The 25,508-nt window shown below is 35.4% G+C and overlaps 1 protein-coding gene across 34 annotated transcripts in view; it reads left to right on the top strand.

The window, feature by feature from the left end:
- Positions 1-25,508, top strand: part of EPB41L2 (erythrocyte membrane protein band 4.1 like 2) — a 111,244-nt gene that overhangs the window by 49,665 nt on the left and 36,071 nt on the right. For all 34 annotated transcript variants that reach the window (XM_085575175.1, XM_085575148.1, XM_085575173.1 and 31 more), the window contains 5 exons: positions 12,231-12,335; positions 16,705-16,747; positions 22,712-22,787; positions 24,269-24,487; positions 24,933-25,020. In XM_085575175.1, the coding sequence (XP_085431301.1) occupies positions 12,231-12,335; positions 16,705-16,747; positions 22,712-22,787; positions 24,269-24,487; positions 24,933-25,020 (531 nt within the window). The remainder of the gene's footprint in view (positions 1-12,230; positions 12,336-16,704; positions 16,748-22,711; positions 22,788-24,268; positions 24,488-24,932; positions 25,021-25,508) is intronic.

The raw sequence follows: 25,508 nt of genomic DNA, 5'->3' as shown, positions 1-25,508 counted from the left end.
CTATTTTAAGCCTGTCATGATCCAGTTAAGTCATTTGCCAAGAAATAAGTTTTCTCATTATTTGCAATAAGAGTTTCCTGTAAGAACAATAGTAAAAGTCATTAAAGAGGAGAAAAAAAGTTGTGAAGAAACAATTTGTTTTCTATGTTCATTTGAATTATTTATAGGATGTGAGCAGTGCTGACTGCAATTTTATGGATGAATTCAGATTCTTAAATACATGTAGAGTTTTTTATGCTCTACTACCATATCAAAATACTTAAAGTCTTTGAAAGCTATATCAACTGATAACTGACGTTTCAGTTTGTGCTTTCTGCAAAATATCCTAGTAGATTTCTGATGCTCTTTTTTTAGTCTTCCTTCAATATTTAGTGTTTGGGTAAATGTTCATTTATTTCTGCTTTTACAAAGTTACTGAAATGATACACTAATGAAAAAGCAAAGAATCAATTTTTGCAGTCAAAGCCCAGTTTATCTTGGTTGACTTTCAAGAAAATCAGGTTTTAGTTTGGGGCACTTGTCATGATTTTCACATTCCTGATGCCTCTTCCAGTTTACTATGGACTGTAGACCAGCTTCTTTATATTTAAAGTATATACTTGCTAATGGCAAAATAAAAGTGAAAATACCTTGTTTTCATTACTGTTATTTAATGGCTTTTGGTAGAATCTTACCTTTTTCTAATAGCCATTCTAAACCTTCATGATAATCGGTAATAAAATCTGAGCTAATACACTATTGAAGGTTTTTCTGTTTGACTTGCAATCCTATTCCTTTTTTTCTTTTAGAACTGCATCAAATTGTATTCACATAAACTAAAAGGAGTGTGAAAGAAAACAAAATACAAAAACAAAATCTCATTAATTCAGTCTCTGTTAAATTTTGCCAGTTGTTCGTTCCTACTGTCTATAAGGCAATAGCTGGGAACAGGCATAAGTGGAAAGAAAGCCATGATGCAGTAGCTTCAGTTTCAGCACACAGATCAAGACTTATCAGGGTTTGCAGCAGTAACTAAATACTGAGAGTTTTGTGACATATTAGTAGATATAATATTATACAATTAACTAGTAACAGTGATGAATCATAATATGAGGACTTAATACTTGAGTTAAGCTATTGTATACCTTAGATTCACTAGAATCTAAATAGAAAATCTTGAATTAATAGTAATGCTTTGTTTGTTAAAAAATAAGTGTTGATGCATTATTCTTAGAACATAAGCTGTTTCAATCAGAAAAGCTTTATTCTTCCAGCTTGAGTATGTTCTAATCAGTAAAAGGTTAATGGCAAGAGCTTGAAGATGTGATTTGGAAACTAATGGAAAAAGGGAGGGTTATGGCTACATGTGGGAACATTTGAGATGTAGGGACAAGTCCCATGGGACCTTATAGAATACACCCACCAGTACTCAGTGAGCTGGCTGGTGTTCCTTCAAGGCCAAACTTGACCATATTGGAAATGTGCCAGCAGTTAGGGGAACTTATTTGGATTTTTTTGGGAGGATTGTAAAAGCAAATGTCATTCCTATTCTCAAGAAACTTTTTTTTTAATGCCATCTTAGGTTCTGAAAATTCATAGTTTTGTATGGCTTTTTTAGCAATATTAGGTTAGTGGTCACTTATTTGTGCTTGTAGGAAAAAGCACTTGCATAAAATCTCACATATTTGTCATGGTTGTCCAAGTACCTGTTTTTCTTTAGCTTTTTGGTGTTGCCTTTTTTTTTTTTGGTGGGGGGGGTTTGTTTGGGTTTTTTTTTGGTTGTTTTTTTTTTGTTTGTTTGTTTTTTTTAAGGAAGATAAATCCCTAAGTAATTAAGTACTCATAGGCTTGTTCTGCACATGCACAATTACAAGCCTGCACTTTAAGACTTCATACTGTCTAGAAGGGCAGATAAGTTCAGGTATAATAACCATAGCATTTCCTATTAACAGCTTCTAAAATAGCAGCTCTTTTGTTACTGCTCATTGAATTCCGTGATACATGCCAGTTGTTTAGTCTGACACCTCTCTCATAAATTCCTTCTATTTTTTCCTTACTTTAAAAAGCACTCTTAGGTATAGATTAAGATGCTAGATGAAGAGTTCTGACAGGTTTTTTAACTTTATTTCCATTCTATTTTCTGTCCATCCATCCTGTTCATAATTTTTCCTGAGAGAACAGAATATCCACTGACAATAGTCTGTGTGCTTAGGAAGAAATGCCATTTCAGTAGACCAGAAACTGCTGTCTAAATTCCTGTCCATGTGATAGTTAGATTTCTATCCTGCTTATATTCCCTTTTGCTTTGTGAGTTTAATTTTGTTTTAGACAGATTTGTGGCTATGTTTCTTCAGCTCCAGTGATTTAAAACATTTCAACATACTTAATTTTTTATAACATGATTTTGAATTTTGAATGGGGAAAGAAGGAAACATTGTTTCATATAATGTCTTGTACAAAACTCAGTTTTTACACATACACAACCACCCACTCCCCCACTTTCCATTCCCCTCTAACACTGAAGCTGATTTTGTTTCTTATTTTGCAAAACAACATTTGGTACATATTAAATCAGAATAATTTCTCAAAGATTACAGAAATAGATTTTTTTTCCAGCTTAAAAAATTGATATTTCAATTCAGGAAAGTATTGGTGAGCTGTTACAGAATATGTAAAATAGTTATATTAGAAAAGAGGCGGCTACAGTTTTTGCTTAAGGTTGATGTTTAATGACAGTTCATCTGGAATTAGCTTTTTTAAAAATGTGTCATCTCTGAGACTTAGACTAGGCAGCAAAAGCTCTGTAAAGGTTGTTCTGAACCAGGCTTTCCATGCTTCACTAAACATTTTTAGAAATTTCATATTTACCAAGTGGCAAGTGGATATCATAACTTGCTGTAAATTGAATTCGGCTATATTCTGAAACATTTAAGTTCTGTAGAATGAAGCTGAGGTAGGCAGAGGGATGAATTTAAGTGAATTGGTGAAGTCCTGTAATTGTAATGTGGCTGAAACAAATTTGTGTCTGTTGACTTACTTGTTTTCTGTCCTGGCTACCACAGGTTGGGTTTTGTAATAATAATCTTTATATTCTCAAGGATCTTCTTGTCTCAGTACAGCAAGATCCCCTGTAAGCAAGAGGTTAATGCTACATTATTATTGTCAGCTGAAAAAGTTACAGATGGAAGTAGGTTTTGCATAAAGAAATTGTATATCATGTTAACTTTTTTTATTGTTCTCTGGAATCTTCAGATGGGAGTTTTTGGAGCAAGTATATATAAGAAATTGAATATATATGTACTATTTAAGAAAAAAATTACAAACCAGCAAAAATTGCAATCCAGTTAATAATAATAGCCAAAAATTTTCATGTATGTGCATTTTGTTCTAACTTTAAGTAGATCAGTTTATTTTGGATGAATTGGGTATATGCACAAACTTAGCATCTATTATGTTCAATAAAAAAGGGATTTATTACAATTCAAATAGTTAATATGAAATTGATCTAACTTCTGCCTAAGGAGGTGTTTTCTTGGAATCTGTATTGAGTTAAAGCACCTCTTGGAAAAAAGAAGTCTATGTGAACATACAGGTTGCATTGAGAAATATATCGGAGTGAACAAAAACTGGTTTCTGTGACAAAATGTTCTGAAAGTGAATTCCTGTGGTGAGTGGTACAGATTAGAAATGGGTGGGAGGTGCTCATTTGGGAAGAATATAGCTTTAAGATGTTGAGATAGTATACATGAAATTATGGGGGAAAAAATTTCATTCCTGGTGAATTAGCATGTTTTTAATGGGATATTAAAACATATTTGCAAATGACTGTAATTTGATGCTGTTCTTCCATAGTTCAGAATTTGTCATTAAATATTGATGTAGGAGTACAGGTACATTTGAACCTTTCTTGTTTCTTTGCCACTTGGGTTTTTGTGTATTGATAATCACTTTAAGTTCTTTTTTTGAAGCCACCTAGCATTATTTGAAAGTGGAGTTATTTCTTCTGGCTTGTTTTTGCATGTCTTTCCCATTGCCCCAGGCATGCCTGACATGGTTGATCTTTAGATTTCATTATAAAGCAAATCTCAGATATTTGTCTTGTTTGGTGTTACTTTGTAAACTTAATTTATCACCTCTGAGAACTCTTAATTTTTCCCTGAGAACTCTTTATTTTGCCCTAGTAGATCTTCTGAGTGATGTGAACTTGACAGTTTAAACTTAAAGTCAATAATACTTTATCTGTGGAACTGTTTGAACAGATATTTCAGTTTCTTTTATTTTTACTTCTCATCTGTCTTTCTACTTTCTTTACTTTTAAAGATTTGAAGGACCTGGTTTGTAACCTTTCTGGAGTATAGCTTCTCCAAGTATACTTGTCTGAATGCCAGTATAGATGCAACACCTAAGGTACTTCTCTGTTGCCTAGAGAAGTTCATGATATGAGAGCTAAATCTTGTGCTAGGTGAAACCTGTTCTTCAGTTCTTTGTAGTTTGAAATTCTCACTGTAGTGTTTTGTGGTTTTTGGTCTTTCCCAGAAATGAATTGCATTCAGTTCACCAATGCAGAGATGCTGATTGTAATCTTGCATAGTTGATAAAATGTGGTCTGTAAATAATTACTGTGCATCTTGGCTACTTGCTCTGGGAACTTAAAATTTGAGTTGGAGTAGTGTTATAAAGATTTATACCAGCCACTCTTCAAACTTGCTTTATATTGTTATTTTGGAACCTGTAAAGTTTTATAAGGTAGCAAAATATCCTCCATTATAATGTTATATTAAATTCCTTTACCTTTAATATTTTAGTTCCTTAAGTCCATAGTTTCCATATTAATAAAATAGATTGATTTTCTGTGCTTTGTTACTTTAAAGGACTCTTCTGAAATAAATCACAAAATAATATTGCATGCAAGTACTGTACTAAAGCATGAGTTACATGTACACAATATGTGCATTCAGAGCATGAGCAATTATTTTCATTATTATAAGCTTAAAATTATTTTAACTCTTAAAGATAACACTTACTTAGCCTCAGAATCTTCAGAGTAATATGTGAATGCCTGGAGAGATGGAAGGAGGAAGAAGCTATTGTTGAATAGTTCTGGAGGAGCATGACTTAAAACACTTTCACAGGCTGTGAACTGTTAAAAAACTTTCAGTTACCTTTCATTACTTTAAAGAGAGCTGAAGGAATGACAGCCTGTAAGTTTATCACAGACAGTTCTCAAGGTACTGAGGATGAAAGCTAATGAGTGGAATTTGCCAAAGACTGTGACTGCACATTTGTGCTTGCCTGAAATGACAGAACCATATTCAAGGATAAAATAACCTTGGTTCATGATCCAATAGTGTAATATTTGAGATGCAATGGCAGTTGAGTTTTAATAGCTTGAATGGGCAGCTTTTAATAACTTAAATGTTGGAATATTTAAGACTTAATTTTTAGGAGCAATTTTAATTTTTTTAACACAGTGCAAATGATGTAATTTTGACCTACTCCTTTACTGATAATTGATCTCTGTGGGAGGTATAAATTACTAGTATGTTACTGTGAACTATTTCTTGCTTTAGTGGAGGAAATAAACTTGCTTTTTTCCTCTCATTCTGTGGTTTTGTAGATGTGAAGAATTTCTGTCACTGAATTTGGAATCTGCAGTAAAGACTGTTTTCTCTACTAAGACAGTTTATATTTCAAACAGAAAATCACAGTTCAAAGAAACAAAAAGAAGTGCTAAGTGCATAATGATTGCTAGTTAGAAGCAAATTAAGATCCTATTTGGTTTGTTTACTGCATTCAGTCAGTGGTCTAATTAAATATTTATGACAAAAGGCATTTAAAGGATGCCAGCACTGACCGTATTTTATGCACGTATGAACAAGTGAAATATATCAGAGTTGACACGGACTCTGTGGTTACTTACAGTTTGCTAATACAAAGTAAAAATATGTTTGCTCAATGTACAATTAAGATCAGTCTTTAACCCTGAATTAAGAAAACTCAGAATTAAGCTGATATGGAACAGATGTTTAATTGTAGCTGAGTTTTGATTTGCAAATCTTTTTTCTGATTGCTCAGATGTCTAGTCTAGGTTTATTCAAGTACTTAGTGGTCTGTTTAAAGTATGACATCTTTTATTTAGAAAAGGGAAAATAGGGATGATGTTAAATTTGGTACATTCTTAAAATGTTTGTCTAGATTCAACAGACATCACTGAAAGTAATGTTTGAGTGAAGTCATCTCAGTCTCTGGGGATTTTCTGCCTTCCTCTGCAGCACTGAGCAGGGCTCCTTGCCAAGGGCTCCATAGCCATTCTGCCTGTGTTCTCTCCTGCTGCTTTTGTGCCTCCAAGGCACCACTCATGCCTTCCTCTCTGCCTTTCTTTGCCACTCCAAGTTTGTAGCAGGAATGAACTCCTGTATTCTCTTGGCTTGGTTTTCCCCAGGGTTCTTGTTTGTACAAGGCACTCTGATTTGCTGCAGCATCAGGAGCTGGCACTTCTCAGCTCTCCCTGCATGAAATACAAGTGCAGGCCAGGCATGAGAGCACTTTTTATGCATCACTGGCCAAGAAACACTGCAAAGCAATTTTTTTGTGGCCAAAAAATATGCTTGTCATTGATATGCATCATAATTTTGAAAACAACCCAGGGTGTTGCACATCTCCCCTTTTATGTGTGACCAGTACCAATCCTTATTTTTCAAGTCTCAGGAAACAGGGACTGCCTGGTTCATATTCTGGCTTCTCCTTTCTGTGGCCTTGCCTTTGCGGGACTGCAAGGGATGTTTTGATCTTTTAAACAAAACTGAAGAATGCATTAGCCTGGGCCTGGCTACAGAATTGCATTGTGTTAATGCCTGTGAGCATTGCCTCTTAAAGCGATTCAGAAAAATAAAATGAAATATAATCCTTTTTCCTCCTGTAAATATGTGTCTTTGGAAATGCTTTTGGAGCTGAAAAAATCCTGGCATTTCAGGCAAATACCAGTCTCATAGTTAATCAGCTTCTGGGTACTGCTCCTGTGCTTGCCTGTGGACACTTGTGGTTAGACACTTTGGAGATGATCCCTCGCTGTGATGAAGTACTGTTGTTCTCAAATGTTATAAAATGTTTTATTACATTTCTCCAAGGGAAATGGGTCAATCATTTCTAAAAATGAGTACAAGAAGTAAAAAAAAAAAAAAAAAAATCTCTAGGGAAATAACAGGTATTGCACACTTCTAAAGGTCACCCAGTTTGGAAGCATGTCCTGCATTTGGCTAAGAGTTTGATGTCTGAAGAGATATGTGGAATTTTGCAATTCTATGGAAACCCAGATTAACTGGATAAACCCAGAAAACTTAAAAACTCTTCTTGTTTTTGTTGGCTTCCCCCCCCCCCCCCCATTTCTTTAAATAGTTGAATTAGTTTGAGATAATCCACAGCTCTCGCACCCATCAGATGGAACATGCCTCCTTCCCACACAGAGACATTCACTGCCTAGGCTGGGGCATGATTGCCCATTCAATCCTTTTTGCTAGTGCAGGGCTGGGAAGAAATATTGAGATTTCCCTCTGCCTGTACTGCTACAGAAATGAGAATGAAGGAATAAGAATAGGATAGATTGTTTCAGGTGGAAAAGTCCTCCAGTGGTCATTTGGTTCAGCTGCCTCATGACCAACCCTTTAAGGGTAAGGAAGCGCTCATGCCACAAGGGCTGACCTAAAGGTCCAAATGACTTTTAAACACTTACATGCTTGGAGCATCAGCCACCTCCTAGGAAGCTATTACACTGATTGATCACCCTTGTGGTAAAGAAATGCTTCCTAATGTCACATCTAAACCTTCTGTGATGCAGCTTTGACCTGTTCCCACATGTATAATCACTGATCCCAGGGAGAAGAGCTCAGCACCTTCTTCTTAACCTTCCTCAGGAAGCTGCAGGGAGCAGTGAGGCCACTCCTCAGCCTCCTTTTCTCAAGACAAGCCCAAAGTCCTACGACAGTCCTCATAGGACATTCCTTCCAGGCCTTTCTGCAGCTTTGTTGGTGCCTTCTGGACATATTCAGGGACCTTCACATCCTTCTTAATTTGTGGGCCCCAGAACTGCTCACAGAACTCGAGGTGCAACCATACCAAAGCTGAGTGCAGCAGGATAATCACCTCTTTTGTGTGAATGTTGAATGGGTTTGATGCATCCCAGGATGGGATTTGCCCTCCTGGCTGCTTGGGCTCTCCGTGCTGGCTCGCACTGAGCTGCTGCTGACCAGCACTCCCAGATCCATTTCTGCAGGGCTGGTCTCCAGCCGCTCCTGTCCCAGTTTATACTTGTGCCTAACATTACTCTGTCCCAGGTACAGACTCTGGCATTTGCTAAATTTCATGCCACTGACTGCCTAATGCTCTGATCTATCCACATTGCTCTGTAGGGTTTCTCATCCCTTAAGGGAGTGAGTAGCACCTCCCACTTCAGTATCACCAGCAAACTTGCTAATAGTGCATTCAACTCCTGCATCCCTATAATAGATAAATGTATTGAACAGAACTGGTAGCTGTGAATGTTTATATTGCGTGAGTAGTTGGCAACTCTTATATAGGCAAACAGATCCATGATATCCTTATTCCCAGTTGCATAGAAATTTCCATTGTGTATGTCAGCTACAATTGTTTTGCTCTTGTTTTCTCTTTTTCTAAGGATATAAAGGACAGAAAAATGCTACCTCTGGTTTTATGAGGTGATTGCATTATGAGGTGGCATCTGCAGTGTCTAAGTACAGGCTTGAAATTGGTACTAGAATAACCTTGGTTACATGTGTTCTTTTTATGTTCTCACTTAAAAGAAAGCATAACTTGGCAGTAATACAGAATACTGCTGATTCAAGTACTCATGTGTTTTAACTGCTGGCTCTGTAAGCATCTCCTCACTTCTCAGTCTCTTGGTATATCTAGCTTGAATGTGCTCCCCTTCTTGTGAAAGCAAGGATGGACTTACACTTTTACTGATATTTCTGCATTCTAATTTGGAACACGAATATTTTTTGTGCTATGAACATGTATGTGTGTATATATAGATGCATAAGTGTGTACCTATGCATACATATAATAAGAATAGTGATTATAATTTACACATTGGTTGTGGTTATCAGTTGACATCTCAAACACCTGGTGGAAAATGAAATGGAATCCATTTTAAAAAGTAACAAACTGTGCAAACCATGATGAGGCCTTCTTAAGAGTGTCCTGCTCCATTAAACTATTTCTAGCTTCTGAACTGACTGGATCACAACAGTTATCTTCAGTTCATGTTTTGAGACATTCTACTAGGAGCATGAATTTTTCCAGAAAAGTTATGTAATCATATAATTTAAACTGTGTACTAATGCCCGTCCCCAAATGGTTTACAAAGAAATTGCACTTGAAAAGTTTGGTTTTGCAAATTAAATACTCTTTTAGAATTTTAAAACTCTATCACTCTATGGACACACACACACACACACACACATATATATATATATGAAATAACTCAGAGTCTTTCAATTCTACAAGTAGGATCTTATAATGAAAACCATTGCTGGTACTGAGAGGTTTCTTATCCTTTTGAATCCATAACAGAGCTCTATAAATACTAGTTGCTGATTATATAATGTCTTTTAATTTTGCTGCTGTGTAGAATGTAGGCTCACAGACTTGGGCTTTGTGACATGGTGGTGCTTTTCATTATATGGAAGAACCGTGAACTGACAAAAAGATGTTTAAAGATACAGTGGACATTGCTTAGTATATCCAAGTTCTTTTTGTTATGACTTCCTAATAAGAAACTGTGCAATATTTTACAGTTATACTTGCCATGTATTTCCTGTAAATGTGCCTGCTTTATGTTTCTGTATGTCAAAGACTTGATATTAACTGTGGGCTTTAGTGTATACACTTTATAAAAAAGCATCTGATTCCAGATGGGGGCTTGATATGATAGCATCTATTATTTTGCTCTAATCTATATGTTTCCTTTACTGAAATTTGTATAAATGCAGCTTGCATTTGCAAGATGTGATCACTGACCTGTACATTGACTTTGGAAAAAAAGTGGTATCTATCACATTCTAACATATCTAACATTCTTTGAACTCTTTCTTGCTTATACTTTTTCTGCTTTCAATTTACCGCTTTTCTATATTGGTGATTTTTCTTACTAAGCTGAAGGTAAAGCTGTCAAGAAAATTAAGTGGTTACTTCAGATGCCTAGAGGAAGTAGTAATCTTTCTTGAGGAGTAAGATTTTTTTGAAAATACCAAACTGGCTTAAATTCCCTATTCCTCATTTCAGAAGTCACTTGGACTTCTACTTTCTTGATTTAGCCTTGCTACTTGGGCTAAGAAAAGTGGTTGTTTTATAATTTTGCTTCTGTGAAAGCTTTCTGATTATCCTGAGTAGAATGTCTGCTGGACAATGCAATTGTGAATAAAGTTCTGGATTCTTGGGGAATAAATCAACAATGCCTTTACTCTGTGCTCAGTGCATACCTTCTTTTCTCCCGTCTCCCTCCGCTCTTGGCCTTTACCGCCCTGTGCTGTGGAGCCGAGCTGCGGGAGTGCCGGAATGGGGCCCGTGGAGCGTCTGCGGGGACAATGGCCACAGTGTCACCCAGGCCTACACAGGGGCTGCCGATGGCATTTCTGTGGAATGGCAGTGGTGTGTGGCATCTACTGAAATCTGTAGGATAAGCAAATGCAAAAAATTCCTATAAGCTGGCAGACCTTTGAAAAGGCCATGTTGTGGCCTCTATGATAAATGCCACAAATAGCAGAGCTGTCATGAAGCAGTTGGTTCAAACTGGAGACTGCATGCCAGTCATAGTCGGATTTGAACTGTGGAAAGAACTTCTCATCATCCCACCCCTAAGCATGTGGTGTAAGCAGTCTGCTCTAAGTCTTTGTCTCCTGTCAGCAGGAGGCAAAGTTTTTCCTTAAAACCTGGTGCAAAGAAGTACAGCCTGGACCTGTTTTCTCTACTGGCACTACAGACATATGGAATGTTTACATTCCCAGTTTCAGGTACAAGAATCACAGAGTGATAGAATGGTTTGGGTTGGAAGGTACCCTAAAGACCTTCTGATTTTTTAAAGCCCCTGCTTAGTCCAGGAAACCTTCCACCTGATCAGGTTGCTCAGAGCCCCATCCAACCTGGCCTTGAACATTTCCAGGGATGGGACATCCACAGCTTCACTGACCAACCTGTTCCAGTGCATCACCACCCTCACAGTAAAGGATTTCTTCCTAATCTCTAATCTGCACCTACTCTCTTTAAAGCCATTGTCCCTTATTCTGTCACTACATGCCCTTTCCTACCCTTCTCTCCTAAGCCTCCTCTAGGTACTGGAAGGCTGCTGGAAAGCTCACAAGAAGAACAGATAAGACTTCAGTACTGATTGCCATTTGCTTCAGCTCTTGTAATACTGAGATTACCAAGTGATCTTGAAAGTAGCCATTTTAAAATGCTTTTTAAGAATATGGTAAAATGATGATCAGTGTTCAGTTACTATATTTATAAAGCAGCAGACTATGATACGTAAACTAGCCTCAAATAAAACCTTTTTTCCTTTGTTACTGATTTCCACAAATCATACTTTTAGGAAAAATAAACTTCTTGAGAATTTCTTATTTTTGAGCATCTAATGAATTTCTTGGGTACTGAGATTTCAGAAATAGTATTTTGCTTGTTCTTTTTGTCTTTTGCAGATAACATTTTATTTTTCAGTACATTCATATAATGGGATTCATAAGTCACTGAGATGTATTCCAAAATGATAAAAATGCTAAGGTTAAATGCTAAAGTGTAGAAACAGTATTAATTTTTAGAAGATAATAGAGAAAAAATTGGCTCAAATAAAGAAGTCTTCTGTTATTTTAAGTATAAAAATCTAGAAAAGGCAAGACTATTTAGTGACACTTAACAGTTAAAAAATTTTAAATTTTTCAGGTACTGAATTTTCCTTGCGTATTTACTTTGTTGTTGTTTTGGGTTTTGAAAAAAACATTGAAATTCCTCTATTTTTTGTCAAGGATATGTATAGCTTTGAAGTATGGTGAACAGTCTTTGTAACAAAGCTTATAGTTTTATAATCTATTAAATATATATTTTAAATTTTCCTGAATAATATCATTGAATAATGGTACCTATAGTTAAGAACCTTACCGATTTACTTATCTTGATTTTATCCTTTTTCTTATTTTTCCTTTGTTTTTTTTTTCTTCTTTTCCTACCCTCCTACCCCTCAGAAAAGAGCCAGAGGACAAGTGCTGTTTGATAAAGTATGTGAACACCTCAATTTACTGGAAAAGGACTATTTTGGGCTGTTGTTTTATGAGAATTCAGAACAGAAGGTAAGCCTGTATGAGGGTTTTGTTTGTTTTTCATCACTGCCACTCACTTCAATAGTTCAGTGATGTATATTCTATTAAATGTTTACTGTTTCAAACACTTGAGTAAATTCTGCTGCCTTTTTTCATAGATGTGTAAGAATGCTTTGTTTGTGAGCATGAAAAGAATCTAGCCCATAAGTCTGTAATGACCTAAGTCTGTAAGGCCTTTGAGTTCCTTTATTATTAATTCGAAATTTAAAGGAAATTTTTGGCTTTTGTAAAGAGGCTGAAGCTGGTCCATCAATGGTATTGGATGCTAATTTTACAAATGAATGGCACTGGAGATGACTGCATTTGAAAGGATTTCTTAAATACCATGTGGTAACTTAGATCTTCATTTGCACTTGCTTTTATGTTGGATGGTTGAGCACACCTAGATTGCTCAGCTAAGAAAAATTTTAAATCGGTCACTGGCAAGTGCTCCATTAATTAGCAAAACCCAATTTATTTTTCTAACATCTTAACTTTTACAGTTTTGGTATGGGCTGCCTGTTTCTTCCTCCACCAACTAAAGATTATGTGTGGTCATCTTTTTCTTCAGAAAAAATAGCCCAGATAAATAATTACAAGTTGAAGCTGGAAAAATTGTATATCTTTTTAATCTGTATTTGTAGTAGAAGTATCTTTATATCATACTGCATCTAAAAGTTATTGGTTTTTTTCTGTCATCATCTTCTTATCACTTATTTTTAAAATTAAGTGTAATTTCATGATCGAATAAATCTGAATTTCTGAAAAACTTCCATTCTGATAAAGCTGTTTTCTAGAGTTAGTTGCTTTGGTGCAAAACTTTCTGTGCAGTATTGAGCAAAATACTCAACTCCTCTATATTAAAAATCCCTATATACAAAATGAGCTTGTTATAGTATTACTTAGATATTTAATTTTTGTTCTTGATTTGTAAACCATTTGCAGACATAAGAACTTCTTTGGTCTAGTGGTGAAGAAGATCTCTGTTGATCTTCTAAGTAATATCAATCTTATATGCTATTTTCACTTGTTGCTTTATTTGTGCTTCTCAGTATTGAAAAACTATACTGTATATATGCAACCAAACAACATAAAACAGCAGTCTGATCTCTGGCAAGAGAGAAAATGTCTAATACTAGACCTAGGATCCTTGACCTGTACCAGAAAATAGTCCATTGAGTAGATCCCAGGAGATAAAATAGGAAATTTTGGGTTTTTGAAAGTTAAACAAAAAAGTCTGGATTGGTGTAGGGTTATGTCTTTTTTTTTTTTCCTCCTATTTTTTTTTCCTTTTTTCTAGTTAGACTAAGACTTTCTTGGTGTTCTTCAGTCATTAGAATAGAGAAACTGAGGTCCACTCTTTAAAAAGACCCCATCTGTTTTTTCATATGTCTTTTTCCTTGGATATACTAAAAACTTGACTGGATCTGAACCTGGGCGACCTAACTTAATTCAAAACTGGCTCTTGAATCACACTTGAACCAGTTATGTCCAGAGGTCTCTTTCAGTGTGAATGAGTCCTTGAATTCCTTATCAGTTGACTGTGAGAGTGGTACTGTAGCTAGCAACACTCATAAGTATTTACAAAAATTTAGAGGTATTTACATAAATTGAGAAATATCTGATAATGGGGTCCTTATTCAAAAGTAGAATAGATCACTTCTCTCCTGAGTTATGGACAGGAGCAGGCTTTTATTTAAAAACTTCTGGGGAAATCTGGTTCTTTTTGTTATGAAGACTAAACAACCAGATTTGCTGAATTTTGTCTTTTTCATATAAATACATTCCTAGTGTTATTTGGAGAAACTTAAAAAAAACTCTTTCCTAGCAAATTTATGTTTAGGTCCCCCTTTTTTGATCACCTCTGTTACTTTTTAATTTTGGTACCAGTTCTTTTTTTTTTTTTCAGTTGCCTTTTTAGATTAAAATGCCACAAATCCCTTATCTCCAGGCCAGTCAGTACTAAATGCTGAATGATGTGTTTTTCCCATTCTTGTGCACTCATCACAGCCACCCATTTATGAGCCACGGCAGCTGTGGCGGGTGGCAGCTGAATGCCAGTGACTCTGTTGAATTAGAGCTGCTCCCCAATGCACCATCGGGGTACCATTGGAGGAAGAGTCCCATTAACTCTTCTCCATGGGTGTTCTGTGCAGCTGGGAGAGAGGTTGTGTCTTCCAATCAGACTGATTCTTGTTAGCTTTAATAAACATTTTAAAACTGTTTAGGCCAAATTAGTAATTAATGATTTCTTTCATTTTTTTGAAATGTTAAATTTACTAGCCTGAAGTTTAGTTACAGATTTCATTGCATTGCACCCTCAGAAGTTCATGAATGCTCCATTCACACTGTAATTGGTCTGCAGAAGTGTTAGAAAGCTTCTGCTCTTATGTTTTGGGCACCAGCTGGAAATACTGCTTTTCTGGATTTGTACAAAATACTTTTGTACTGGTAGAGAACATTTTGTTCTTTGACAGTACATTACTTTGTCTCATCTATAGCCTTACCATTCACAAATTAAACAAATAGATTTCTGCCTACTGGAGCAAAGTAGTGTGTACACATTTTGTCTTTTGTTTTGCAAGACACACCTGTATATTTTGCATTAAGAGCTCTAATTTAGGGTAAATTCTTCTGTGGTGTTTGTTTTTATCCATGACAAAAGGCACAGATGCAAAAAAACCCCACCTCTGTAATAGTGTTTATAAATGGAATATAACCATCTGATTTTATTTGACAGAGCAGTAATGAAACTTGGTGGCTAAGTCTGCTTCCAATAAGCTTATTTCAGGCTTGGAAAAATCAGAAAATGAACTGCATAACTGTGCAAAGAAGAGATTATTATCTTGCAGCATATTCAGTATTGTTCTTTTCTCCTGCTTTGTAGTGATGAAAGATGAAGCACTGAAAGTATTATGTACTCAGAAATCCTATTTTTCTGTTGTAGTTATTCCATGCTATATTCCTTATTGATGCTGTGTTTAAAATATAAGGATTTAAGATACTTCTGGTTATTGTAGTTGCAAGAATATGGCAGTGGGTAATTTCAGAATGGAATCCTTGCCAAAACTGCAAACCTAGGATGATAGCTGTAGCTGAAGTGAATCTCGGTTAAAATTATTAGAAGACTTATGTTGTCTTCCAAGGTCTTTCCATGTCAAGGTTCTTCTAACAGAAAGCAATTTTTCTGATTTAAGCATTATAAATGGTATCCAGGATGTTGGAGAAGTGCTTTCTAACTCTTCCTTTGTAAAAATGTTATGGACTTTGCCTTCTCTGGAAAAATTATGATAGCTATGGAAAAGTAGAGATCACAGATAAAGCAAGAAATGTGAAATTATTGTCTTTTTTAAAACATTGCAGTTGTAATAAATTATAAAAAGGGGGTTTGCTTTTAATTTGTAAATAATATTCATTAATATACACATGTTGCACTGGTGATGAAATCTAGTTGGATCAAGCTCATTTGCAACAGGGATCTTGGTGTGTTGGTCCATACTCATGGGAGACACATTCTCTGTCATGCAGGGGCAATCTATCTTAAAGGTTTGCACTGCTGCAGAAATGTTGTTCCGCATCCTCCTAATTCACACAGATCTGTGAAACTAGCCTAGCATTTTTGTCTTCTTGAAAGAGGATGAACTTTGGGTGCAAAGGCCCCTAGTATAGACAGAGATTTGGTATTGGGAAACAGTGCTGCAGCTGGAATTTGTTTGCTACCATAGCTTGAAAAAAGTGGGCCACATTATACCCAGGATGCTCTGCTTTGCTAAGGTAGGTGAGAAACACTGGTAGAAATAAGCCTTTGGCAACATTTGTGCTGCACTGAGGTATTCCCTCAGACTTTAAAACTGCAAGTACCTGCAGTGGCCTGTGAAAAAGAAGATATTTTCCTTGGCCTCCTAAGGCAGTGTCTAACTCTTCCCTGCATTTCACGTCTGTCTTTGAAACATTGCAAGACTTGCTGTCAGGCTGGATTTATGTGTGTTTCTTCCATGAATGTGCGTGTGTGTGTGTGTGGCCATGGGAAGTAAAGGTTCAAACTCAATGAAGGAAAGTCTCAGGTTTATGTTCCTAGTCTTTTAACCTTTTTTTTTTTTTTTTTTTTTTAACATGTATGGGTAAAACTAGTGAACAGAATTGCATGAGTTACTGATGAATATATGTTACAGATTCCTTAATCTCACTTCCAAAAGTTAATTCTTGGATGATCTCTCACAAAACAGTCTCTTTGCACATGTCAGTAGTAACTGAAATGTAAAAGCTAATTAATATGTTGCACAGATTATATTGAAGTATTTTTGGTATTGAGGATTTTAAATGCTGGCTGTGGCTTGCTTGTTTTTTTTTTTTTTTTCAGAACTGGCTAGATTCTTCAAAGGAAATTAAGAGACAAATTCGAAGTAAGTACTTTCGTATTCAAATGTTATTAAGCTCCTCTTTTTTTCTCATAGAAACATTCTTCATAAATTTAGTAGCCTGGATGTCAATTGCTTACAGCTTTAAAATAATTTATATCTGATAGTGATGTATTCACCTTAAAACAGGAAGCAAATCTTCTATCTCCCTCCCCTGTCTATGCAGGGCAGAGGGAGTCACTCAGCATTATGCTGTAGAAGTTAATGATTATACTATCTTATATGTTACTGTTATAGCACTATATTATAATGATTAATCATTATATTATATTAGAAACTAATCAAATATATTAGTGCCCCAAAATTTTCCCTTGTTTTGTGAGTAATAGTCGATATTTTTGCATCTTGAAACTGTAGATGTTTTTTAACTTTGTGCTGATGTTGGTGCTGATATTGGATGGAGAATGCGATCATGTAAAGATGGTCATGATTGTTGCCATGGATTTTCTTCCTTTAAAGAATCACCAGAAGAATATGAACCTACAAAAAGAGAATTAATGTTTTACAGAAAATTAATATTCTTCAATACTGATCAGTCCACAATTGACTTTTTCGATAATGTCCATCATTTTCAGAATGGAGGTAGAACAGAGAGCATAATCTTGGAATGTCTCACTACAGTACTTTCCAGACTGAATCTGCTTGAAATGTCTTTCTACTTCCTATACTTAGTACATGATAAGTAATTTATTTTACTCTGTTTGCAAAAAGTTCTGTCAAAGCTCTTCACTAGCTGGGTAGCTTTTGTAGTAAATGGGGAGTGTATGGAGAGTAAATCTAGGTGATACTCTGCCTGAGTCTACATATCACAAAATAAGTGGCCACTAAAACATGTTAGACAGCCCTTGCCTGTGCTGAACTTATTGCCGTTGCTTTACACATGTGTGTCCAAACTAGGGGTTTTGTTGTTGTTGTTTTGTTTTTAGTGGAAACCTTTTGGTAGTACCAGATAGGAAAGTGGGAAGAAGAGGGTGATGATAATATTTACAAGCCTAGACTTACAACACAAGAGTACAGTCAGCTAAGAAACTGACTGTACTTGTAATTAAGAACAGCAATGTGTTATTTATAATGACAAACAGATGGTTTGTTTGCTGCTGTTAACTCCACTGTTCTAAGGCAATACTATTTTTTTCCAGAAGTCACAGTGGTGTTAATTCCTTTTTCTTCACATCTCTGCCCATTGATGAAATCCCTTAAAAGGTGTGGTTTATATTCTCATTATAGAAATGAAAGTTATAGAAGCATCCTTGGAAGCTGTTTCTTTTATCCAACATGCTCTTGTGTTAGCAAAATAGACCTATTAAAATGGTGAATGTACTAATATGCAAATAGCACCCACACCTTTAATTAAGGAAAAGTTACTGGTATTGGAACTTCTGCAGGTCTTCAGTGAAAACCTATTAGTTGTCCAAAGCAGGCTACAGGCTGTTTGGTTTGGTTTTAATGGACAGCAAAACATGGAGGATGTTGATACTTTCTCTATCAACTTTGTTGATACAAATGTTGATATCTTTTTGTATTCTGTAGCAATTTGCATGATATATAGCCTACAAGTTAGTGTCACAAATTTGAAGTGTAAGAACTGACCTGAAATTGTTTTGGATGCACTAGACAAAGTTATTTTTAATACTATATCATATGCAATATATTAAGGGGTTTGATTTTCCATACAGCATGAAGACCTACATTTTATACTGGAGAGCAAGTCCAGCTATTGAATGAGAAATCATGATGTGATTTTTTTTTTTCCTCTGGTCTATAGTATTTCAGAGTTGATAGGCAGAATAAAACAAACAGTGAAGTAAGGACATGATTTTAAGGATTTTAAAATTATGCTTGCTTACACCAATATGCAAGTAATTAGCATACTGTTAATTTTGTTCCTCATCATTAGTCTATTAAAGTTTCCAGATATTGGAATCTTACTGCAGGGACATTTAATCCTCCAGCTACATAAGTATCAAGTAATGAGACTTTATTTTCAGACTTAGTTTTAAATATATTTGTCTTTATTCACTAATTGAAATCCTGTGTACAAAAGAACTCATTGAATTTAAGATAACTGTAAAACCTATTAGTCTGTTTGAAAGCTGGAAATGACCATTAACCAAATGAACTTTTGAACCTGAGATTAGCTCAGTTGGCTAGAGCCCAGTGCTAAAAAAACAAAAAAAGCCAAGGTTGTGGGTTCAATCCCCTCTATGGGCCATTCACCTAAGAGCTGGGCTTGCTGATCCTTGTGGGACCCTTTAAGCTCTGAATTATTTGGTGATTTCTTTTTCTGTGGTGTGGCTCAAACTGAAGCACTGGCATGCTAGATAAGTGTATTTGGACAAATATATTTATCTGAATACATAAAGGTGACACTTCCAGAAATGTAGTTCAACACATCAGTTTGCAACATAATATTTACAATCTCTGTCTCTCTCTTAAATGTGAGCAACACCAATACTCTGCACCTTGGGGATGTATGTACCACCTGTGATTGGGAAAGGCAAAATAAGAATCCTGTAGTCTCCCCCAGGTCATGTTCTGCAGGCTGTCTCTTGCTGTGTCACAGTCCTCAGCCCCTCTGTGCAGTATCTTACTTGTACAGGTTGGCCTTTGGCTGGGCAATTATGTTGGAGCTCAGCAATTACTGATGTTACTTCAGCTAATGAACATGATCCACAAATTACTGTCTCTGTTCTCAGGGCTACAAAGGTGACAAAAATCTTGTTTGCTTTCAGCCAGCCTGATCTCTTCAGGAAAATGAATTCTTGACTTTTTTTAACTCATATACTTGGCTATCCACTGGCATGTGTTAAAACCTCTAATTACTTCTTTCAGGGACAGGTAGGTAATTACATTTCTGTCACTATCTTTTTGAAAATTGGTACATCTCAAGTGGATTCAGGCTTTTGCAAAACTGAGAATCACAGCTAGAATATTGTGATGGTACAGGCAATAGCAAATGACCTTGAAATAGTCAAATCTCAGATGACACAGAGGGTGTGTTGGGTCACCCTTATATAGAATACAATTTGAATATCTATATTTTTAAACCAAAGGTAATTTTATGTCATTTTAATAGTTTCCTAGCCTGCAGTATAGTTAGTATTTTTACTGCAAAAAATACATCACATATTTTGTGGTTTATATCTTGTAAGAAATGTAGAGGGTTCACCTGTTCTGGGGATGGAATAGGCTGGAGAACTGAGAGAAGTTTTAATTAATTAATTAGGAAAGAGCTTGCATTTTAGGTGTGCAACTCTGGCTGTCTGATTTTAATGCTAAAAAATGTATGGGTATGCTCAGGCATCAAAATATGGTGGTCACTTTATGCAGGTTCACTTTATTTTATATCCTTCTATTTTATATATATTTAGCTATATATCTGTAAGAGTTGTAGCTGATTTTCATCTAAGCTGATTACACTGGAGTGTAGATTGTTATTGTTGAAGAGAACTAAGTACCTGTACCAAGAGAAGGGTTTTCTTGCAAAAGCTGACATACAAGAGATCACGAGTAAAAGCCAGAACAAGCCTTTACTGGAAAAAAAACCAAAAAACTCAAATATTTTTCCCAGTTTAAATGGGATGAATCTTGTTAATTGTATGCTGCTAGCTGGTTGGTTATATTGCATTCTTTTATCTAAGAATAGGCCTAAAGTTGCCACAGAAGCATTTTTGATGTAACAAGTTGTCTAGAAAAATTTTTGACATTTCTGTAGCCCATACTATTGAAAAACAAAACAGAGAGCCTTATCAGGGACAGAATGCTAGATACAATTTTAAATCAGCTTTGGGGTGGGTTTTTTTGTCTTGGCTACCAACTCTGTGAAGAGCCAGCAATAATTGTTATGTGAGTGCATTGTTATGTGAGGACAACTATGATTATATGCCTTGTTTGTGCAGCTATAAAATGTCTGCTTTAGTGTGAAGTGGAAATATAGACTGTGCATATTGTAATAAACTTGCTACTCGATATTTAGGGGATAAATGTGCTTTCAGTAATCAGGTAAAATACATGGTGACCAGCTGTCCAGAAAATATTTAGTACAAAATCAATCTCAATGTTTTTTCAATAAATTAGCAATTTAATCAGTGTAACTAGAGATATGATTTTTTTTTTTTTTTACCGAAAGACCCCACACTCAGAGGATTTATGCACTTTTTTATAGAGAATATAGTTTTTTCAGTTTTTTTTTTCTCCAACCCACACTTAAGTCTCCTGGCTGCAGTGCTTTCTGAAAGTTAGCTCTGAAAATGCTAACCAGAAAGGGCTACAGTTAAACAAGAATTCATATGTGACTAGTTTAACTGCAATTTTAGACCAGGAAAAGCTTGATAACTGGTTTAGTACCAGTGTGGAAGGACACATCCTTCATCCATTTCTCCAGCTCTGTTAGCATGACAGCTCTCCTTGAATGCTTTTTGTGTATATAGTTTGGCCCTAGTGCTCATATTCATCACTTTGGTTTACCCAATATCAGCATCTTTTCATTAAATTATGCTGATTCCCTGGGACATGATGGAAGTAGGTTAATCTATTCCATCATCAACTGCTTGTTATGGTGTATTCAGCATGTGTATTCATTATGTATTCATTACTGTTAGACTTTTTTTTCCCAAGGTATTTTTGTCTTAATTCTGTTTTACATTGCATTGCAGTAGGCAGTGCAATGGTAAATAAGACCTCATTTAAGGGTCCTACCTTATTTTTGTACACAAAATTGTACAAAAACTGGGTAACCTGGAATGTTAAGATACATGAAAACCTGGACCTCTCAAGAAGAAATAGTGGCTTAACAGCCAGGTGTAGAATGAGTTTCACACTTAAACATTGAATTTCTTCAGTGAATAGCCATGTCTGAAAAACCAAAATATTTTTTTAAACATTGGAAGACATTAGGAATTCTGATACACCTCTTTAACTTTAGTATACATGGAATTTCAGAACAGATTTTATTTTTTTAAGAAAGTAACCTTAAATAATGTCAGCACTTTTTTCTAGCATTGTGTTGAAAGTGGCATTTCAGTCTTTTTCTGTTGCTGTAGAAAGACATATTTTTCAAAGCATGATTTATCTGTGTAACACAGATCTCTAAAACACAGATTTCTAAACACAGATTTCTAAAATAATTTACTATCCAAAATACTAACCTTCTGAAAATGTATTTTAATTATTGATGTGTTACTTAGCTTTCAAATCGTGAAAATTTATTTAAAACAGAGCTATGACTAAATGCAATATTTTATGCTTTTTCAAATTACTAGTTTTAGGCATGCTTTTGCTTAAAAAAATGCATGTGTTATTAATAATTCTAACATTTGAGAATTTAAATATCACTGCTATTCTAGTTGTTTAATGTGATGTTTACCAGAAAAATATTTTCAAGTAGTAAAGGCTAATATTTTTGTCTTCCACACATTTTCATGAATATTTTAATGAAATATTTCATGTGAGTATTTTTCACAGTTTAAATGAATAATTTATTATCTTTCTGTTATATACAACAACACAGAGCTCATTTTGATATCTCATGTTTACAGTTACTGTACAGTCTCTCAAACTAAGTTTAGACAGGTGGAGACTGTTAGCCTTGGAGGAGCTGGAGATAAACACAAAATCAATGCAAGTGCCTTTGAATACATAGTGTCTTTGCAGTGTTAATATACTATGGTCTTTTTCAAATTAAAAATGTCTTCTGATATTTGTGTAACTTACTGTAAAACATTATTTAAAAATAATTTTACACTGATCTTTCATTATATCTGTGGGTCTCTACCTGCTAATGAAAATAATCTATGCTTCTTAATAATGTACAGTAAAAAAACAGAAAAACTTTCTTTGAAATTTCAGTGATTAGGATTTATTCTACATTCTAACATTTTTTAATAAAGTTTTTTCCTTTGCTTACTTGGACTTAATTGAGATTAACAATCAGATATTTCTCATGTTTAGGTTTACCTTGGATATTCACCTTTAATGTGAAGTTTTATCCCCCTGATCCGTCACAGTTGACTGAAGACATCACTAGGTATGCACAGGTCCTAATTTTAAACTTTAAATTACTGTTAGTCTGATTTAAAAGCCACATATAATTTCTTCTTCAGTTTCTGGGTACTGCCATTATAGATATTCTTACATACATCAACTGCTTTTTGGAACAAGGTTGGAAAGGTAAAATGAAAACTACTGGAAAAAAACTGTATCAAGAAGAATTTAATGATAAGTGGGGATATGATTTGGGCAGCAGGTAAGGTGTGAGTGATAGTATGGGAAAGAAGCCAGTGGTTTATTGTCAGACTGCTGCTTTGTTACGAAACAAATGAGGGCACAGGGGTCTTGAGCAAAGCTCAAGGGATCCAAGATACTTCAGTAATGATCTAGACTGGGTGGATGAAAATGTGGATTTACCCATGTGCTTTAAATAAAGCCATAAAACAGAATAAAACCTGTTAATAATTATCTTCCAAACTTCTTAGATAGAAAATACTTGGAATGTGGTGGATACTAAGCACCTAAAAGTAGCATTGCAAGGCTGATAACTGGGGATGGAGTGCAGGGAACTGATTCATTTTTCTCATGAATTACAGGAAACCTAAATATTTTTGTTTTAGTTAGCTGACTCTGCTGAGGCAGGATATGTGTTACTACCACATGTTGCATTGGATTAGTCTTCTGCACAAAATAAGATAACTATGCAAGTGTGCAGCTAAAATATTGCTACAGACAGGGATTTGTAGCATCATCAAAGACATTTAGTACAGAGTGTATTTACAAGAAGTTGTGTGTATTTTCTTCAAAAATTTTCAGCAAGTTGGTTGGTTTTTCAATTGCGTGTTCAACTCATAAAAACATTTTTTGATTGTATCTTCAATCCAAGTTTCACTCGTAAGACTTTATTTCACTTATATTTAAAAAAAAAAATCTCTGCTAAGGTGGGCATGTCTGTGGATGTTTAACTTGTTAAATTTGGTGGAAGGCTGTATACAGTACCTGAAAGACTGAATGCATACATGGTTTAAGAAAGGTAATTATGGTTTCAATACTAAACTAGATTTCTTTTGTGTATTACATGACGTGATTACCATGTGAACTGCAAGGGATACAGAAGTTCAGAGCCAAAGGGAAATGTCAAAGAAATGCATAGCTTATATTTTTAAACCATATTTACCTACAGGCTACAATATGAACTAAACAAGTTCCCAAGTCAGCTTTTGTTTAAAACTAGATAGCTTTTTACTCATTTCTATTGGAAGTCAGAATTTTTCCTGTTTTTCACAATTTTATGAAAGTAATACTGACCCTTAAAAATCAAGTGAAATTTACTGTGTGGTAATAAAGCTTAAATAATATAAGGTCATTATTAATGCATTCACTTACTTTAAAACACAGAACACAGCCAATTATATGGATTTTGATGAATTCTACCCTATGTCTCATTGTCTGCCATAGGTAACCCTTTCTTTCTTCTTCCTTCTCTTCGGTTGTTTTTTTTTCTCCTTTGTCTTGCAGGTATTTCTTGTGCCTACAGCTTCGACAGGATATTGTATCTGGCCGGCTGCCCTGTTCTTTTGTGACTCACGCCCTCCTTGGTTCATATACCCTGCAGGCTGAGCTGGGTGATCATGACCCAGAGGAGCACAGCAGTGATTATATCAGTGAATTCCAGTTTGCACCCAATCAGACTCAAGAAATGGAAGAGAAAGTGGCTGAGCTACACAAAACACACAGGTGTGTCAGATACAGTGGGATTAAAAGAAGTCATCATGCTTTGTCACATTTATGTCAGTTCTTCTAAGAGTGTATGTAAAACTGCTGAGGTAAACTTATTGTTACTTTGGAAATAATTTCTGATGTAACTGAAAGCTCTTAATGTAATGTGTTTAGACAGTTGAGTTTGAAAATAGTAGTCGCACTAAGGTCTTGATAGGGAACTTTTGGAAAAAAGTATTTTTATATGAAACAGTTTCAGCAACATACATACTGGAAAGAGTAAAGGTAGATATCTGTACTCAAGTAAAATAATATGCTGTGAAAGAACACATTTCCTGTAGAGCAAAAATGCTCTTGATACCTTATAAACTGAGGTTTTTCTATCAGTCTGATTCCAGGATTCCACTCAGTTTTGACACTCAGTTTCTTGCCAATAAACTCAAAGCTTGTTCAATGGTTTTAGGGGTTTGACTCCAGCACAGGCGGATTCCCAGTTCCTAGAAAATGCTAAGAGACTCTCCATGTATGGAGTGGATTTACATCATGCCAAGGTATTGGGGATTGGGTTTGTTTGGTTTTGTTTTAGGATAGACATGCTAAGTATTAAAGAAAATACTGTATATTCAGATTATTTTTTTAAGAGTCATATGCTTAATTTTTGGCTGTAGGCTTTTAACTCTTGGTTATAATAATTACTCAATTTACAACTCTAACATCAGTAGAATTTATATGTAAGTTTATTTAGTGCATGGACACGTGCAGCTTGGAAATATTTCACTCCTAAGAGCAAATAAAGACATTTAAAATGTCGTATTTTCTGTGCCAGGGAGATGCAGGGCCAATAAAGTAAAGCCTAAAGGAACATGTAATTTTTTTCATTGACATGATGTGAATTTGTGGGCCCCAAGTTGGGCAACTCCCTGGGAGCTCCCCTGGCAGAGGAGACCCTCCTGGAGCAGTTCTGTGTCAGGAATGAGAGACACATTGGACTTCTTCAGTTTTCAGCTTCTGTTTATTGTTGACTTATCAAAACTTCAGC

This window comes from Lonchura striata, chromosome 3, assembly GCF_050655825.1.
Source record: "Lonchura striata isolate lonStrDom1 chromosome 3, ASM5065582v1, whole genome shotgun sequence".
NCBI classification, from domain to species: domain Eukaryota; kingdom Metazoa; phylum Chordata; class Aves; order Passeriformes; family Estrildidae; genus Lonchura; species Lonchura striata.
This window is presented reverse-complemented; position numbering and strand designations above follow the sequence as displayed.